The 19822-nt window shown below is 37.2% G+C and overlaps 1 protein-coding gene across 22 annotated transcripts in view; it reads right to left on the bottom strand.

Moving 5' to 3' along the window:
* RYR2 (ryanodine receptor 2) overlaps positions 1-19822 on the bottom strand; it is a 788912-nt gene that overhangs the window by 138646 nt on the left and 630444 nt on the right. For 19 of the 22 annotated variants that reach the window (XM_063790296.1, XM_063790294.1, XM_063790292.1 and 16 more), the window contains 3 exons: positions 18505-18569; positions 16040-16161; positions 9008-9057 (listed from right to left, as the gene is read on the bottom strand). The exons of the other annotated variants lie outside the window; for them this stretch is intronic. In XM_063790296.1, the coding sequence (XP_063646366.1) occupies positions 9008-9057; positions 16040-16161; positions 18505-18569 (237 nt within the window). The remainder of the gene's footprint in view (positions 1-9007; positions 9058-16039; positions 16162-18504; positions 18570-19822) is intronic. 22 annotated transcript variants of the gene reach the window in all.

Consider the following 19822-nt stretch of genomic DNA (forward strand, 5'->3'; position numbering starts at 1 on the left):
CATCGTAAACATACATTTAATTCTAAACATCGTGGGTCTAAATGAAACTAGCCAGCATGAATATAAGTAAGAAGAAAAAAGGCCTAGGGCCTCCAGTGTTTGGAGGCAGAGAAGATAAGAAAGATGCAGTATAGACAATGGGAAAGAGAAGGCCCTTGAGGAAGAAGAGATCCAGTGCAACGTATATGAGTCCTATGCCACTATTAATCAGCCCCAAATCAGAGAGGCAGGTCCTTCATTTTTCCTAAACACTCAGTTGTCTGTCCCTTTCCCTTCCAATCTGCTCTTATTATAGATTATCAGTGTTTGTACTTGGTACTGAGTTTTCCTGTGCCCTTTTCCATGAGGGGTGGCCAGGGATACTTTAAACTTCTATTAATATAAGCTTGGCAGGCTGGGATTTTTGTTTGCTTTGTTCGCTGCACCTAGAATAGTGTCTGACATACAGCAGGCCCTTAAAATATTTGTGGACTGTCTCTGGGATGTAAGAAGAGTAGGAAACGGCACCAGGAGCCAGACAAATTCTGTGGGTTGACTGAAACTGTGTATTGGGAATATGAAATTTCTGTGATTGCTAAAGGAATAAACTAAACTCCACACATTTTTACATCTTGGTAGACCCCTTTTAGACACAGCACAACTTTAAATAGAAACACCTCTATGTAAAAAATGGGAAAGGGACTCTAAGAAGGCAGAAAAAGTAGAGTCTTCAATATTTTAATTTGTAGACCAGGCAAAAGTGTCAATCCCATTAGCATGGGTAAGAAGCCTAAAATAATGTGAGTCTTGAAGAGGTAAAGCATGTGGCAAGGCTTTTCAATAAAATAATGACTTAAATATTGTCCTTCTTAAAGCTATCCAGATTACCATAATCAGAAATGTCAATCACGGTATTAGGAAGAACAGGAAGGGCCAGCAGAGTTTTGTAAGATGATAAAACTTTCAGGTGGCAACTGGATTTTTATGTACTTAAGTTTACATAATTGCTTCATTGCTCTGGATGGTGAAAAAACCAAAAGATTGATACTTTTCAACTCACAGTATTTCAAGGACCCAGCTATTTCCCTTGTCCTCAGACACACACCTCTCGTCACCTCTGAGCACTCAGGAGAACAATGATAGATTGCCTATTTGTCCTTAAGATTGTGTATTTATATCAGTGCATCAAGGTGTATGTAAACATAAAAAGTACATGATTAAAATAATAACTTATACCTGGGTCTAATAACAATAGGGACAACATTGGGTTTTAAAAAAATTATAACAACTCTCATATATGACTCTCCAAATAATAAAAACAACAAATTACATAATAGAACTATAAATAATTTTTGCATATTAATCCCGAATTGTTTTTTTAAATAAAGTTTCTATAACTCAGGAATTCTCAATGTTAAATTTGACATATCGTATGTCAGTTCTGTTTTATAATCTGATATGCTGAGAATTCACAGAATGTTGACTTCTCTCTCTTCTGGAAACAGTGATAGCCGTCATTGTACTTTTTATTTTTCTCTACTTTTCTAATATTGTATTCTTTTCTCTGAAGAAATGATTAATCTTGGCAGAATTCTATTAATAATGTGAAATACCACTGTGCCAGAACTTATAAATTTCTCTCACAATTATGAGGGAATAGAGAGAAATTGCAGAGTGTCAATGACTTTATTGTTTCTAAAGTCTGTGATATTGAACAGAGTAAAATTATTGGTTCCCTAATTTGGTGAGGAGTTTCAGTCAAACCGAGGACACATTTTGAATAACTACATATTCTATTCATTTTTCAAAGCCAGGAAATTCTCCTATAATGCTATGTTCAACTGAAAGAATTATCTGTATCGCTCTAATACTATGTTGATCTAATGCTATGTATACTTTATTACTTTCATTATAGGCATCTAATTCCAATATTTCTGAACTTCTCTAAAAAATAGGATTTTTTACAGTATATATAATAAGTTAAATCCAGGAAATAGTTGTTTTTGCCATGCATATTGTCATAGTACTACAGAATTTTTAAATTAGAGAAAGATCTCAATGATCCTCCAGCTACGAATAACAAGGATAAGAAAATAGTTACAGATTGCGCATGATTGAACCATTACATTCTCAACTTAATGGCACACTGAATCCTCAAATATGCTTCTATCCGCAGTGATTCTGAGTACTTTAAGTAATTTTTCTTTTTTTTTTTTTTTTTTGAGAGGGAGTCTCGCCGTGTCGCCCAGGCTGGAGTGCACTGGCATGATCTCGGCTCACTGCAAACTCCACCTCCTGGGTTCACGCCATTCTCCTGCCTCAGCCTCCCGAGTAGCTGGGACTACAGGCGCCTGCCACCACGCCCGGCTAATTTTTTGTATTTTTAGCGGAGACGGGGTTTCACCTTGTTAGCCAGGATGGTCTCGATCCCCTGACCTTGTGATCCGCCCGCCTCAGCCTCCCAGAGTGCTGGGATTACAGGCGTGAGCCACCGCACCCGGCCAATTTTTCTTTTATTATATGTGTCCTACCAAACACAAGCACAATCTGAGCCTTGTTAGAGATAACACAAACATATTAATTTTCTAATATAATAACTTCTGAGATAAGACAGAAATCATCATTTAAATACGTCAGTGTTTTTTGGGAGAGATATTAGAAGTATCAACATAAACTTAATCCACTAATTTATTGATTATGTAGAAATAAGAGTTGATAGGCTCCATTGTATTACTTTACTTAGTATCTACTTTTAAAACTCTTCCAAACGTAACATTAAGATTTATCTACTGGTATAAGTCAGGCATACTCACCTAGAAAAAAACTGAATATTTTAACAACAGCTACTGTTTCACGTTAAACACATAATAATATTTATCTTGTTTAATACTCTTGTAGCTAATATTGGAGTAGTATTAATGATGTTATACATTGGGTTCTAGGTCAGTATTATGCTCATTGTATTACAAAATGCTGGCTTTTTGTAATAACATCAGGTATTCCTAGATGTACCTATGTGATTAATTCACAAATTCTCCACTAACTCTGAGGAGTGTCCAGGTCATTCAATGTCTCACTAGGATGTTAAAAAGGCACCAGAAAACTGGAGAGTAGAAAAGGCCTATAAGTGACAAATATTTCATGCCCGCCTTTTCAAATAGTTCCTGGAACTGAAAGGATCATTGTTGGTTGAGTTTCATGATCTTATTACTTTAAGGGTCATTAATTATGTGTTATTTTCTTTTCACTGTAAGTGGCCTAAGTGTTTTCATGGACCTCTTAAGGAATAAGAGAAAAAAAAAAAAAAACATGATTCTCACCAATTGTAGGATAATTAGGTACTACATTTTTCGTAATAATCTCTTAAGCAAAATAAACAAAGGAAAGCTGTATCATTCGTGAACGTAAGAAAATTTCCACGTTCTTAGCACTTGTCTCATAGTAAGTGTCTGCGTACTTATCTACCTTCTCTATTAGACTATAGGCTTCTTGAAGGCCGGACCTGGATGGCTCATTCATTCATTCATTCATCATATATTCATAAAATATTTACTGTGTGCCAGACTTCCTGCCAGGCACTGAGAATGCAACAGGAAGACCTCACAGAGCTGAGAGTTTTTGCGAGAGAAGAGAGATATTAATCTGGTAAGCATACCATCAGTGACATGGAGGAAAAGTACACGGCACCAGAGACTATTATAATAGTAGGAGGACGGAGTATTATCAAGGAGGTCAGGGAAGCCTTTCCTGAGACAGTAATATTTGGATTGAAGTCTGAAGGATGGATAGTTTGTTATGAGTGTGAAGGATTGAGGAGATGAGTAATTATGTGTGAGGGTCCTTTACTCAGGCGATAATTACAGCATGTGCAAAAACCCTGGGCAGAAAGGAATCTAACACATTCAAGAGGCAGAGAGAAGGCCAAGGAAGCTGAAGAAGCATAGGGAGGAGGAGAGACTAGGCTGGGACACGAGGATGGAGTGGCCCATGGGGAATGGAGGGTGAAACACTAACGTGGCTAGGTTAAGAAACGTGCTTTCTACCCTAAAGGCATGGGAAGCCACTGAATATGCAGGAGTGTAATCGGAGAAGTGTGTTTTGAGAAGATTTGATAAGATCATCGTGGAACACAGTTGAGAGAAGCAGGAGGGGATTCAGAGAGAATGGTCAGTATGCTCCTGCAATAGTACAAGCGAAAGATGTTTGCATATTGGTTTGGGTTCCGGAGTGGAAAGAGAAATCAATCTTCATTTTCCTATCCTCACATCTTGAGTGAATGCCTTTCACGTGGCAGACATACAATACCTGTTTATTGAATGAATGCATAAAATGAGTATCATCAAGGCATTTGATTTATTTTCACATGTAAAAAGAAAGCCTTTAAGGCGCTCTGATAAGCACCACCTGTGCCACCATCATTATTACTGTTGGACTCTTAGTTATCAGATGCTGCTTCCTCTAAAAATGATTGAAAGATTCTAACAGACTGTAATAGAAGGGCTGATGTATCCTCTAACTGCCTTGAAAATAGTAATCAGAATTTCTAGGTAGCAAAAGTCAGGGGTAACTCTGGGAATCAAAGCATTGTTTCTTTAGTCAACACTGGTCCTTGAAAATGGCAAATGATAAGGATATCACTTGTCAACCTGCCTACGTCCTATTTATGTCCTACCTGGATTTCCAAAATTCGTTATGTGCACCAACTTATAATCACTAGCAAGCATTTCAGAATTCAAACAGGGAAGCCTATATTTAGACAAGAAGCTATTTTCTTTCTTTTTCATTCCATAAATTATTCTAATTGATTCATCAGAATTCTATGGGTAATACCGCTTGTCTTCCTTTTTAAAAACCTTAGCTTTTTAAACATAAAATAAAATGGTTTAAATGTCTCAAAAATAATAGATGAGGCATAAAAACACTATTATCTTAATTCCTGTATAGTGTCCATCAATGCAGAAGAAATATTTTAAAGTAGATAACAAAAAATATAAAAGCCAAAGTTTTGAGAATCCTCATTTCATATGTCAGAAAAATATTTCAACCACAGGTGAGGTTTGGAGATATAATTACAATGTGGCAGCCAACCTAGAATAAATATTCCATTACCCATCAAACTCTGCTCACCACAATTACTACCACCAGAACATGTATTTTGTCTCTTCATTTTTTTTAATGCTCCTGTCTTGTCTCCACTTTCTGACATATTTAAGGTTAACATGTATCTTTCTACATCCTTACCTTCTCTGATCATCACAAAACTCAAGTATTTTCTTGTTAACCTCAACTTTCAATTCTGTCTTAATTTACTCTTAGGTTTAGGTCATGAAAAAATCTTTAAACCAAGATAGTACAGGAAATACAAGACAGTACAGGGAATATGTGAAGCTTAAATGCTTAAGACTTAGAGATTTGGCCGGGCGTGGTGGCTCACGCTTGTAATCCCATTGATAATCAATGTATTTCCTGCCAAAATGCAAGAAAATGATAAAAGTAGACTGAAAAAGAATAGATTAATATGACCATATACAAACAAGCACTGCATATATGCTACTGGGTCTCTCTGTTTGGAAAAATCCACACTGGCATAGCTGATAAATCAAAAAGTAAATAGTTGGGTTATAACACTTCTGATTCATTCTGGAAATGGGTGTATTATAAAGGCTTTACTGTGTGTATTTTTGTGTGTGTGGTGTGCAATGTTGGCTCACTGCAACCTCTGCCCTCCAGACTCAAGCAATCCTCCCACCCCAGCCTCCTGAGTAGCTGGGACCAAAGGTGTATGCCACCACACATGGCTAATTTTTTGTATTCTTAGTCGAGATGGGGTCTCGCCATGTTTCCCAGGCTGGTCTTGAACTCCCGAGCTCAAGTGATCTGTCCGCCTTGGCCTCCCAAAGTGCTGGGATTCCAGGCGTGAGCCACTGTGCCTGGCCCTGTGTGTGTATTTTAAAGGGCTAAGTCTACTAGTTTAGTATGTAATTTATGTAAATAAAGTATAATAAGCTTTAGATAAGTTAATAAAATCTAATAATTTTAATAAGACTAGAAACATCTTATATGTGAAAACTATAAGGTTACACTTTACATAGCACTTTAACATGAATTATTTCACAAAAAATCGATCTCTAGGTTTATTAGGTATTTTAGCCCACTTTAACAATGAAAAAATGCAGGTTCAGAGAATTTAAGTCCCTTGTCCAAATCATTCAGCTGTTAAGTTAGAAAAATAGGACTTACAACTAGGTTTTCTGATTCCAAACCCACTATTCTCTCTAGGATGTCATATTAGCATCTACAGCCCATAATATGTGACATTTAAATACTATACCAATACCCATAATATGTGAAGCTTAAATGCTTAAGACTTAAAGATTTGGCCAGGCACGGTGGCTCACACTTGTGATCCCAGCACTTTGGCAGACCGAGGTGGGCAGATCACCTGAAGTCAGGAGTTCGAGACCAGCCTGGCCAACATGGTGAAACCCCGTTTCTACTAAAAATTAGCCGTGTGTGGTGGCGTGTGCCTGTAATCCCAGCTACTTGGGAGGCTGAGGCAGGAGAATTGCTTGAACCTGGGAGGCGGAGGTTGCAGTGAGATGAGATCTCACCATTGCACTCCAGCTTGGTGGGCAACAAGAGTGAAACTCTGTCAAAAAAAAAAAAAAAAAGACTTAAAGATTATAATAATTTGGCAAATCTGTACTAGATGTTTGACTAATAAAGCCATGTTGAAGTTTATATTTTATAGGCAAATATCAAAGCAAATTTGAAACAATAACATACACTTTAATAATATAAAAATGTGCAAAAATGCGCTTTGAGATATAAAGAAAACATACCAGGTCTCCAATAAATTCCCCTTAAAAATAAAAATAATAGTATTAAAAGGCTAAGGGATGAAACCACAATGTCTAATTGAAATACTAGGACCACACAGGGAAGGAACTAATGTTAAGGTCTAGTTTTTCACCCCTAACAAGCATGACAAACTGTATTATACATTTATCTTCAATAACCAAACTTAAATGATATATTCAACAAAAATGGAATTTCAAGAACAGCTGAAAAGAATCCATAGAATGGAGTCTACATATAGTTCCTCTGGAGATGGTTATAATTTGAAAAATGACACAAGGGAGGCTCCTGGCATGTTGGAAATGTTCTATGTCTTGGCCTGAGCTATGATTAAATGGTTGTATATGCATATACATTTCCATCAAGTTGTTCTTTTTATTTGCTTGTATTAGAGACAGGGTTTTGCTCTGTTTCCTAGATGAGAGTGCAGCGGTGTGATCATAGCTCACTGCTACCTCAAATTCCCAGGCTCAAGTGATCCATCCATCTCAGCGTCCTGTGTAGCTAAGACTATAGGTGTGCACCACTGCACCTGGCTAATTTTTTTTTTTTTGTAGAGCCAAGGTCTTGCTATGTTGCCCCAGCTGGTCTTGAACTCCTGTCCTCAAGTGATTCTCTCACCATGACATCCCAAAGTGCTGGGATACAGGCATGAGCCACCACACCTAGCCAAGTTGTTCTTAGGATTTTGTAGTTCAGGTATGGAATACCTCAAAAAAATTTTAAAGGAAATTATATGAGGTATAACAGGAAAAGAAGGATATACAATAAGCAGGAAGTTAGAAATAGCATCATAGAAAGTATTATTATGTTCATTAATAAGACCGCAAAAGGGCAGCTGATATGTATAATTAGATAGCACTTGCTGAAGACAAATGGAGAATATTTGAATCCACTGTTATTCTGAGAAGGTTAAAGAGTGTATGAAAATCCTGCCTGAATAAGCCCATGAAAATATTTCTCTGTTGAAGAGAAGTTAAACAAAAGTCAGTGAACTAGAAATTATTCTAAAGATAACTGCCCCATTGATTTTAAATAACTGAAATATTAATGTAAAAACTCAGGTAATTTTAATGAAATATAAATTTTCATTACTAAATTTAAGAGCACCAAATCTTGGATATAATACTAGAAACCAAATATAGCAATAACCTACTATATCCAGAAACTATTATTTCTCAAAAAATGTAATGTGAAGAACTTATTTGTGCATATGTGTGTGTGTGTGTGTGTGTGTATATATATGTATATATATATATGCATATATATATATACCCATTCCTCAGTTTAACTGTGACTTTGTAGAAATGACTTAATTTTTTTAATCCTTAGCTTTTCCTGTAAATAGAATTGAACTTATAATACCTCTAGCAATACATTCAATGTTTTATTACTAAAATTACTCCAACACTGTCTCAAAACCTAGAGAGCAAAGGGTTCACATTTTCTTTGGCAGTTTATAAAATCAGATGCAGGAAAGTGTGAAACACCAATTCCACCAGCCACTAAAGATTCTAAAGCCCCACGGCAGGGAAAATCTGTGGAAAGTGAGTGCCCACCCTGCATGGCTGTCCGGAAGCAGGTGCTCTGGAACATGGACTCCAGCTAGGTGAATTCTCAGAAACAAACAGAAACTGACTCTGGAGTGAGTGGTGCTAGAAAAGCCACTCTTGCCAAGTGAAGCTCCGAAGCTCCTTGGCTTCAGTGTCTTGACTATGATGTTCCAATGTTTGGAATGCAGAAGACATGCAAATCTGTAGTCAAGAGCATTAAAAAAAATAAGTGCAGTTTAAAATTTTGATTTATAACAGCTCATTATTTAATCTATCAGAGGTAACCAAACACAAATCCAAGGGCCTGGCTTTGTTTTGTTTTTACCCCTGAGATAAAATACGGCACAGCCTGCCATTTTCATTCATTTGCTCTTTAATAGTAGTCTTTTTACTTTCAGTTATGCTTTGGACTAGTGTAAAAAAGATAGAGTCCTCGATTTCACCATACATAATGCTATTTATGAACAACCTCGAGGACCTTATCTTGGCCTGCAACGACCATGCATGCAGCCATGCAAACATGCATCCATGCAACATAGCAGCACACAACACAGTGCAAAAATGGCAAAGAAAACCAAGTGATGGCCATGCTTGTATTTTTTCAAGGGTCTCCTTACCAAATAGTGAAATCCTATGCCTGACAAGAACTCCAAGTTTGCAGAATAGGCTGAAGACAAAAGAAAAACAAAAGAGAAAAGGGAAGGGGGAAGGGAAGGTAGAAAAGACAGGGGGAAATTAAAAAAAAAAAAAAAAGAAGAAGAAAAAAGAAAAAAAAACAGCTGATATATGAGCCGGAAAAAAGCAACATGATGTCACGCAGAAAGAATCAATTCTCTGAGCAGAATGTGGAGTAAAGGTATTAAAGAAAGAGTCTTTGAGTGCATCTCTTTAACAAACATGGTTAAAAAAGCACATATTATAAGAAACCAAAAAAAATTGAAAGCAAAGCTAATTAATATAAAAGCAATCTATATGAACCCCATAAGGATATAACTACTGAAAAACCACCAGGAAAAAATTTGGTTTTATCTGCCCAAATGTACCACTGAAACTCTGGATTTAAAAAATATATATATGGACATTATTTTACAACAGACGTATGGTGCTTCGGGCATACAATGTTACTTTAAGTTTTAATATGTTTTATTATTTGAAATCTCCTCCTTCCCCAACCTTGATCACACTCCTTACGTAACGTAAGCATCCAGTGAATTTGAATACAGTAAAGTAGGAACAGAATTTGAGCAACTGATAATCACTCAGAGGAAAGCATTACAGATGTGACAACTTAAAGTCTCTGGATACCAATAAGTTCAGTATATTTCTTATCTGCTCCAGAGCAGGTTCCTGTGTCTTTGAGTCCTTCATGGCAATTAGCAATGAGCCATTCCAAATAATGGCTGCCCACATTCAGCATTCAGCCTGACAACGCTGGTATCCACTAACTCTCAGATCAGACACTTGAACCTGGGAGATCCCTGCTATTTGTCCTTTCTTTTCACCAAGCCTCAGCTGGGTGGGATCCTCACAGGTCCCTATTTTGAGAAATACCCTTCACTCATTTCCATGCTATCCTCCCGTCTACTCATCCCTCAAAACTCAGCTCAGAATGAGTTTATTCCAAGAATAAACTCATTAAACTAAATAAACTCAATAAAATAAGTAGGTCAGCGTTCTGACATCCAGCCCTCCTGTACGGCTCCCAACCCAGGCTGCAAGAGGTCCATACCCAGATGCTCTCAGGGGCCATTTGCAAATCTCTACCAATACAAGTGACATTATTTTCATATCTACTCATGCTCTTCTCAGCTCTCAGAGAGCACAGGCTCTACCCAGCCAGCACTTACCCCAAAAAATCTAACCTTGAAGATCCATTTGTATAGTACCACCCACACTCAGCTTGATTTTTCCCAATAATGAGAACAGCTAAGTCCTCACTGACTACGTTCTCTTGCAAAACTCTGCATTAACAGCTGTGATCAAACGTGCAGCTCCCCAGGACTAGGGATACAGACCAGCCATGGAATACCATGAAAGTGGCTTGGCTGATCAGTGGCAGGATGGGAAGAGAGGGAAGCAGAGAAGGTAACGTTTGTGAGGTTGACCTCTTTTACAGTAAGTTTTGGCCATTACACCTCACTTCTGTAACAATGTGGATTCATGTATTGATGAAAATTATGTAGGGTATTTTGTAGTTTTCCAAGAAAATGTTCATCTACAAATGTCTGAGTTAATCTGAGGTTTTGGGGAATTTCTTATCAGAACAAAACATTTTTAAAACAATGATCTATTCAAGTGGCTACTAGACATAAGATTAGTCATGAGGCCCTTGACCTGCCTTATTTATCTTTGTGCTATAATTTTAAGACAATAAAACAGGAGAAACTTTGTCCACGTGCCCTTATCTACTGAGCTTTATGGCTGACAGCTGTGTGTGCTAACTCAGCAAGGGTCTGCCTTTTTCTGAAGAGAATAATTCAGTTTAGAATGGTACATAGGTGCCCTTATCTACTGAGCTTTATGGCTGACAGCTGTGTGTGCTAACTCAGACAGGGTCTGCCTTTTTCTAAAGAGAATAATTCAGTTTAGAATTGTACATACTTTGGATCCCTGTACTCCAATCTATTTTAAGTCATGTATTTTACCTATTCCTCTCTAGTATCCAGAGTGAAACATTCTGAGATATTCTTGATGATCCAGAATTTACAATGCTAGGATTAGGTCTTACTCAATTAATCCAAACCTAGGATGTTTTGCTATAATGGCAGACTGCTCTCTGTCTCATTTATCAAATTATATGTAATGCCTGAAAATCTGTCAGAGAAAAATGACTTGACAATCTCCTCTGATTCCTCACCACATGTGCCACCAGAGAGAAATACAGATACAGAAGGCAAGGTCCTCAAAGAGGGCAAATTGTAACTCTTTCCCCTCCCGTGCAATCCACTTTTAGGGCATGGTATTCATAGAAACTATAAGGATTAATTATTATAAGCTTTAGCCTATATTTTCTCTAAAAAATATTTTCTATAATACTGTTGTCCCCTTTCTCTGCTTCCCCTCGTTACCAACACTCTCCAGAATTTATAAGGCATCTACTTCTTCAGCATTTACTCATTGTCTTGTACTAAAACACTCCTTTGCAGCTCACCAATGCCCCTAATGAGCAAAGATAATAACCTTTTCTTTTTTGGAGTTCTGTCAACAGTACTTGGCATTGTTTATTACTTAAATCGTGAAACTCTTACCTTCCTTGGATTTTGTTTACAGTATTTTTTTTTTTTTTTTTTGCTCTCTAATTAACTATTCTTGATGTTCTTCAAAGACCTATTTCCGAAAACCCTGTAAATGTAATAATTCTCCAGGGTATTCAAAACCTTTTGCCTCTTTCTCTACTCTCCTTCAGTTTTATCTACTTTCGGAGCTTCAAGCATTATATATATATATGTTCAGATAATCCACAAATATGTCATTTCTTGCTCTAATCTCTCAATTAACCCCACATGCTAATATTTCCAATCTGCTGGATTTCTCCAACTGAATGACCTGCGGGTACCTTATACTCCGATAAATACCTGACCAAATGTAACCTCTTCTTTGAAACGATTCTTTTTCTGAAATATGTTGTCTCTATTCATGATACCAACAATGTTCCAACTACCCAGAGTTGAAATTTCAGCACCAAGTTGGACCTTTTTCTACTTGCCATATTACTCATCGCCAAGTCATGTTGACTTTCTCTCTTCCCTGTTTCTCACCCCAGCTCCTGTTTACATCTCTTCTATATTCCCAGCACTCTGTAGATGTCTCCACTGACACTCATCACAACTTCTTGTAGAGTTAGCTCTGTATGTACGTGTCTACTTGGCTGTAGTTCTAAATTTACTAAAGTTAGGAACTGTGTTATTGTGTGTGTGTGTTTATCTTCAGGCCTCAGACAGCTTGCCGTACATAGGTGGCATTCAGAAATATCTGAACGAGGCCGGGCACGGTGGTTCATGCTTGTAATCCCAGCACTTTGGGAGGCAGAGGTGGGCGGATCACCTGAGGTCAGGAGTTCAAGACCAGCCTGGCCAACATGGTGAAACCCTATCTCTACTAAAAATACAAAAAAAAAAATTAGCTGGGCATGGTGGTGGGTGCCTGTAATCCCAGCTACTCAGGAGGCTGAGGCAGGAGAATTGCTTGAACCTGGGAGGCGGAGGTTGCAGTGAGCCGAGATCATGCCACTGGACTCCAGCCTGGGCGACAGAGTGAGACTCTACCTCAAAAGAAGAAGAAGAAGAAAAAAAAAAAGACCCACCTGCTAGATGGATCAGTGGGCAGCACCACCTATTTGAGGCAGCACTTCCAACACTATAGCCTAGGTTGCTGTCTTGGCCTCCAGGTGCCTGCCATGGCCTCCCAACTCTCCCACTCTCATCAATCATACCTTTGCTGCCAGACTGTATTTCTCAGAGGGAAGCTCTGATCATTCTTTCACATAAAAAGCTTTAATAGCTTCTTAGTATTAATGAATTAGGTTAAAAAAATTGTGATAGAATTTTAAGAAGAAAATTCCTGATTCTGACAGTTAATATCCATTACCATCTATATAACCTACCTTTCCCCTAAATTACCAGCTTCTACATTTTATTTATGTAGTTATCTGCATTTAGAAAATATGTTCCTTTGTTAATCTCTGACCTACAAGTTGTTCAAGATCAACTTTGACTGGCTTGATTTCCATAAATCTCTCGCCCCTCTATATCCACCCAAGGTGGTCTTACTTTACTTTGAATCCCATCTCACTGCCTGGCTTTCACTAGGGCTATACTCATATTCACGTATTTAGCTACTGCAAAGTATACTCCAGACACGACAGTACTGACCTTCGATACAGCAAATGCTCAGTATATAATAATTTCTTGTGCCAGGAAGTATCTAAACATCTCATGGAAACATTGGTTTTAATTGTGGAAAAGTTAACTCAAACCCACACAACTATTGCTACTCACGTCTGTTAAACACTTAAAACCATTATCGTAGTGTTTATCATGCGAATGAAGACATGCTTATTTATTCATAGTGGCAGGGCCAGTTTTCTACCTATTGAGTTTATACCCTACCAACATTTTTCTATACATACAAATTAAGTTCCCTTTAAAAGTTAATACTATTTGAGCATATATTTTATATTTTATCATGATCATTTTCCAAAAGTATTATACTCATCTCCATCATAATGTTAATGACTGCACAACATTTTGTACAGACATGCGCCATCATTTATCATTTCCTTATTCATATTTTCCTCTATGATTTTCTTTCTCTCTGAGGTTAAATTCTAGCTACGTTTGGCACTAAAGTACTGTAATAACATAAATTACTTTTATTATGCACCACATTTTCTATGTTTTGGAATTTTAAATGGCATATGCTCCTTTTTTTGGGAAATACCAATGGGAGAAGTAAAATTTACCAACCCTTTTTCTAGTAGTAGAAGAAAAACTGAAGATGAAATACAGTCGTGCATCATTTAATGATGGGGATTCAGTCTGAGAAATACCTCATTAGGCAATTTCACTGTTATTCCCATAAGACCATGATATAAGTACATCATAGAATGTACTTACACAAACCTAAATGGTATAGCCTATTGCTCCAGGCTACATACCTGTGCAGCATGTTACTGTACCGAATACTGTAGGCAACTGTAACAAAACGGTATTTGTATATCTAAACATATCTAACAAAATTAGTAAAAATATAGTATGGGGCCACTATCATACATGTGGTCCAAAATTAATTGAAATGTTGTTATGTGGTGCATGACTATAATTAAAGATATTCTGGTGCAGTGTCGTTAGAGAGAGGGGTGGTCTAGGGTTAGTCTAGAGCCCCAAAGGGACATCAACGGAGGCTAGCACAAAATAGCGATGTACCTCTGATTTATTCTATGAGGGATACAGAATCGGCCAAGGTAAATGGGCCAATTTTCTTTTTTGGTGTATAGTTCCATGAAATTTTTCCAGCTTTATAGAGGTATAATTAACAAATACAGATCATATATATCCAAAACACACAATTGGATGCTTCGATATATGCATAGTATGGGCTCAGCGAATAGTTCTAAGGGTAAGGCTGAAACTGAATGGAGATAATAAAACACAAGACAGGAGAGGAGGAAAATAGCAGAATTTGCATTGATTTATTTGAATTTTTCTCTATTTTCTCTTATTTTATTTTATCTTTATGTAACTAAGTGATATCTAGATTAACAACACCCTCTGAGAACAAAGTTCCCATTTAAAAAGGCTAACAGACCCAGGGAGGAGTAGGAGACTTCAACGTGTCCTCAATTTCATGACGTTTAAGGGTAACTTGGTGCCTTGAGATATTCTAGCTACTTGCGTGCACTCACAATCCACAGGGGGATACTGGCCCAGAGTACTGGATGTGGTGCTTATGAAGTGATGAGGCAGGAGCTGCTCTCCCTCCCAGTGAAGGTGGGAAGGAAGGCCATGTTCAAGTGGGAAGGGGTGGAAATTCACATCTTGGAAAGTAACTGCATTGCCTCTCTCCATGTGGCAGCAATTTGTGGAAACAAAGCACGCCGCTGGGATGGATTCCTGCTGTTATTTTAACTATAATCAATTTTATAGGAAAATTATCATTTGAAGAAGTTTGAGGACATGTTTTATACTGTTGCAATCCCATATCACATGACTGGCCACTTGCTACTTGGTAAAATAGACAATAAGTGAAAGAGATGAACTGACAATTCCACTCCAGCTGCATTCCCCAGTGTTATGTAGTGCAGGAATCTTTCCACTTCTCCACCCTCTCACGGAGGCTGTATGCAATCTCATCTCACTCTGTCTAATAGGTGGAGACCGTACTGCCTTTCAGCACAGCATCGACGTCAAGTCCAAGGAAAGTCTGTATTTTCTCCAGTGTTCTGCTTTATACTGTGTATTCACTTTTATAGAAATTTTGTTCCGATACAATCTAAAAGCTTGGTATGGACTTTTGGGCAATGTAATATTAGAGAAGTAAACTTGCTCCGTAATTGATTCTCATGTATATTAAATTCTAGCAGAAGTTTGAGTAAAAGGACTTGATATCGCCAGCAGAATCACAACTGAGTCCATAAAGAACCCTTTGGTTTAAACAGAAATGAGAAAGCATTGTTAAGAGGGGAAAGCTTCAGAAATTTTATAGGTATCTTTACTTCATTTTCTTCTAACATTGGTCATTATTTTTAAATCAAATTTGTATATGTGGGGTTTTCTTCTGAACAATAAATGCTGGCAAAAATATCAGATTTGTGGAAACATTAAAGAAACTAATGTCAAAAGTACCATTTATCACAAATACTAATAGGGTGATGCATGTCGGGCCTCTATGTGTAGATTGTGAAATGAGTGATATTTTATCCTTCTATCCACCATTACACTTAGCAGCAAAATATAAAGAAACTCAACATCTAGAACACATATCCAAACTTGTAGAAACTGTTTTTGTCTAGTGTTTGTTTCCATGAAGACACGGACCAGGGAAATGGGCGGATACTCTCCGTACAGCCCCACTTCAAGGTCCTCAGGTTTTCTTTGCAACTGCATATACACCTAAGTCATACAACAGTGCTTATTTTTATAGCTGTTTACCTAGTCACCATTTCTTTCTCTTTGTTGGAAGCATGTCCTCCAGAGCAGAGAGGTCTGCTTGCTGCAGATAAGAAGTATAAACGATGGTTTTTGAAATACTGATCAATTAAAGGAAGAACGACCTGAAAGAAAGGAAAAGAAGACAGATCTACGTAGTGGAATCTTTCAGGGGATGAATGGGAGCTGAGGCTTTGGAGCAGTCAGAGTTCTGTTCACATGCAACAGGTCTCCTTATGTCCATGCCAGGCACGTCATAGTATGCCTCTCTTAGATCTCACTCTACCGTCTCCAGCCACAGTGGCAGGATGTGATTATGGGGAACAGAGCAAACTTGCAACAGTTTGGAATTATTCTCACTATTTTCTCAAAATGAAATATTCTCAATGTTTTCATATAATATAGTTCAGTGCCCAACAGACCCCAAAATAATCCATAACTACCATATGTTGAGTCTCTACTATGTGTGAACATTGCAACTGATAATAGCAACTGCTCTGTAGGGTAGATGCCATCATCCCTGCATTATGGGTATTAAATGGAGACATAGAAATGTGTGACTTACCGAAGGTCACATTGCTACTTAGTTGCCTACACAATATTCTTTTAACCTGGCCTTTCTTAAAGTGCACTTTCCATTTCCACGCATGTTTCATCCTGCTGGCCTTGGGCCAATTCCTCCTCCTCACTCTGTCCACTCACATCACCTGGCCTCGTACACGCCATTCCCTCTGTCTGGCGTGCTCTTCCCGTACTCCATATCCTATTCACTCTGGTCCTCCTGTAGATCTCAACTCAGTGGCAATTTGCCGGCTAAGTCTTTGCTGATCTCAACTAGATAAAGTCCCACATTCTGCGCTCTGATAACATCATTTGCAATTTTACATTGTATGCGTGGGACTTTGGATTAAAGTCTCTCTTTCCAGGAGCCTATGAGCTACACAAAAACAAGAAACATTTCTGGGTTTGTTTCCCATTATAGCCCTTTCCTGGCCTCCAGAACTATTAACTGGTCTCTTCTGTTTGTCACTGAATCCCTAGTGCTAAGGACTGTGACAGGCCCATAGCAAGAACAAGATCGGCACTACCAGTATTCAAACTCATGTCTATCTAAACATACTTCTTTTTCCTACCATGTGGTAGAGCACAGCTATATATAATGGGGACTACACCAGTTTTTATTGCTCTTCCTTGACAATTGGGACATTGCTTGAATTTAGTGACTGGAACATAGTAGGTACTCAATATGGTAAATGAATGAATTATAGACTTAGTAGAAATTAAGCCACATTAAGCATCTGTAAACAGATGCACCAGGGGTGCTGAGTATACGGGCAACACAAGAATGTATTTTAAAGGGAAAATTAGAGGCTGTGAATACAGCATTCTGATAATTGGCTATCAAGAAAGATTACAATCTCACAGAGACCGGAGATAGATATATGGATCTATCAATTGATGAATCGCTAACTATGTGCACCACAGGACAAACTTTGGATCTTCAAATGATTGGAACAGACTCTGAGTGCTATATTGAATGGGAAGAAAAGACAACAGAAATGTGTTTTACAGTAAAGAACACAATTTTAAAAACATACTACAAGTGAAATATTCATCAATCAAAAAGCATGCTATTTTAAAGTCCACAAAAGTTCTATTTATAGCAAATTATCTGTAATCGCTGAATGCAAGTACTTTAAAAGGAAGCAGACAGCAGTAATTAGGTCTTCAGGCTCACTGCAAGGTGTCCTAAACAAGAAAGCTTACCCAGGGGCATTTGTATATTCATGGCCATCCCTGGGCCATACCCTAATGCCTGACCCACACTAGACACACAGTAAATACTAAGTAAATGCATTAAATCATTCGGAGACTTCACAACACTTCATGTCCATCCCTTTTTGGCTGAAAAAAGTGATGAATTTTCCAGTAATATAGCAAATTCCTGATAAATGCTTATGAAATAAAATAAATAATAGCAATGGGATATATTTTGTATATAAACAATTTATCCTCTCTGATCTTCCATAAAATGAGCAGGACTAAGGTCCCACAATATTCTGTACTAAATGTTCTTATAATGTGCCTATTTATGAATTAACTCAGACTTTCCTATTTATAAAAGAAATTCTCAACTAGAAATTTTAAATCATAACAATATCCAAATGTTAAGAAATAGATATTTTTTATTCCATATCATACGATAAAACAAAAAAAATGCAGACCTAATTAAACCTCAGATAGAATGAAGTCATTTGAAGAAGGAATGCGGTAGGGAATGCAGAGTTAAAGTCTGACCAAGAATGCTGGGAAGATGATTCATGCAGTTATTTTCATGCCACAGAATATTTACGTGCAGTAAAATACACATTTGTAGACAAGTATGTTCTGAAAAGGGCAACGATCTAATGAGGAGGGTATGTAAACAAACATATTGAAGCAAAAACAAGATAGATTGTATACTGTACTTTTGCAAAGAACTTGATTTCTTGTTCATAAGGGAAATGTTCTCCTTTGCCTCTGCTGCCACCATCTGTAGATTTGAAGAGTTTTTAGGTAAATGCTGCACTGGAAACATTGCAAGATATTCATCCATAATGCAAAGGTTAGAAAGCATTGCTAAATGTATTATCCCGCTAAACTGAATATAAAAAGCCAACCAAAAATATAAAGGCAAACTTTAGCAGTGTCATTAAAAATAAAAGGATGTTTAATACCCAAATCTAAATTTAAAAAGCTATTGAGGACAGCCCATAGTTGTGGTTAGAAACACAAACACATTTGTGTAGCTTTGAGATCTTATTGACATAGAGAGGGGAAAATGGAAGAGAATAAAGTAAAAATCCCACATTTTCAGTAGCCTTTAAGAAAAGAAGCTCACTGGGGAAGAGGACAGTGAGTGTAAATTGAATAAACATAACTGGTTAGATATTAACCCTGGCCTCTAATAATAAAGATTGCCTCTTCGTGTGACCGAAAGTTAAAGCTTCTCAATTTAAAACACAAACTAAAAAACTGCAGGAAGTCAGGATCTGGGATGAGGAGGAGGACAGCAATTTTAATATTAGGTTGGCAAATTAGCATTCCACTAAAGCATAAAGAAATTTTGACCTATGTCAAAAGATAATTTTCATAAGTGAAGCAAAAAACCCAAGTTTTCCCCATGGTTTACCAAGGTCAAGAATTGATTAACCTAATTCATTTAGCTTAGAAGGTGGCCTTTCTCACCTCCTTCATGCATATGGAAAAGGTTCATGCATATATTAATAGACGAGGTAATAATCAACTATAATAACAACGATGGCATGCAGAACATACTGGAGAGCTATCAGGTTTTAGTAAAATTTGTAAGCAGAGCTTCCAGATATTCAAGAGCCAAGCTGACTTTTGCTTGAAGAAGCTATTTTGCAAAATAATATAATAATAATAACTTGAGATAATAGTTTATCAAATTTTAGACAAAAATACAATATAATTTATAGGAAACTTATGCAATTATTTTGCAATATCAGAATGCTCTCCCCATGAACAAGTAAAAGAAAATTATGGTTTTTTAACACTTGCAAATTTCATTTGCATGGCACTTTGGCATTTGAATCTCTCTTAAGCACATTATGCAAAATGGCTGGATTCATATAAGAGACTTTCTCATATAAAGTTATGTCAAGAGAAAATTTTGTACACAGCCAAATCTGCTCATATTTCAATGAATTAAATAGGAAATGTCTTTTACTACATTTAAAAAAAATGCTTATGTGCAAAATGTGAAAAAGATGTGGAGAGAAT

This window comes from Pan troglodytes, chromosome 1 (assembly GCF_028858775.2).
Source record: "Pan troglodytes isolate AG18354 chromosome 1, NHGRI_mPanTro3-v2.0_pri, whole genome shotgun sequence".
Taxonomy (NCBI): Eukaryota; Metazoa; Chordata; class Mammalia; order Primates; family Hominidae; genus Pan; species Pan troglodytes.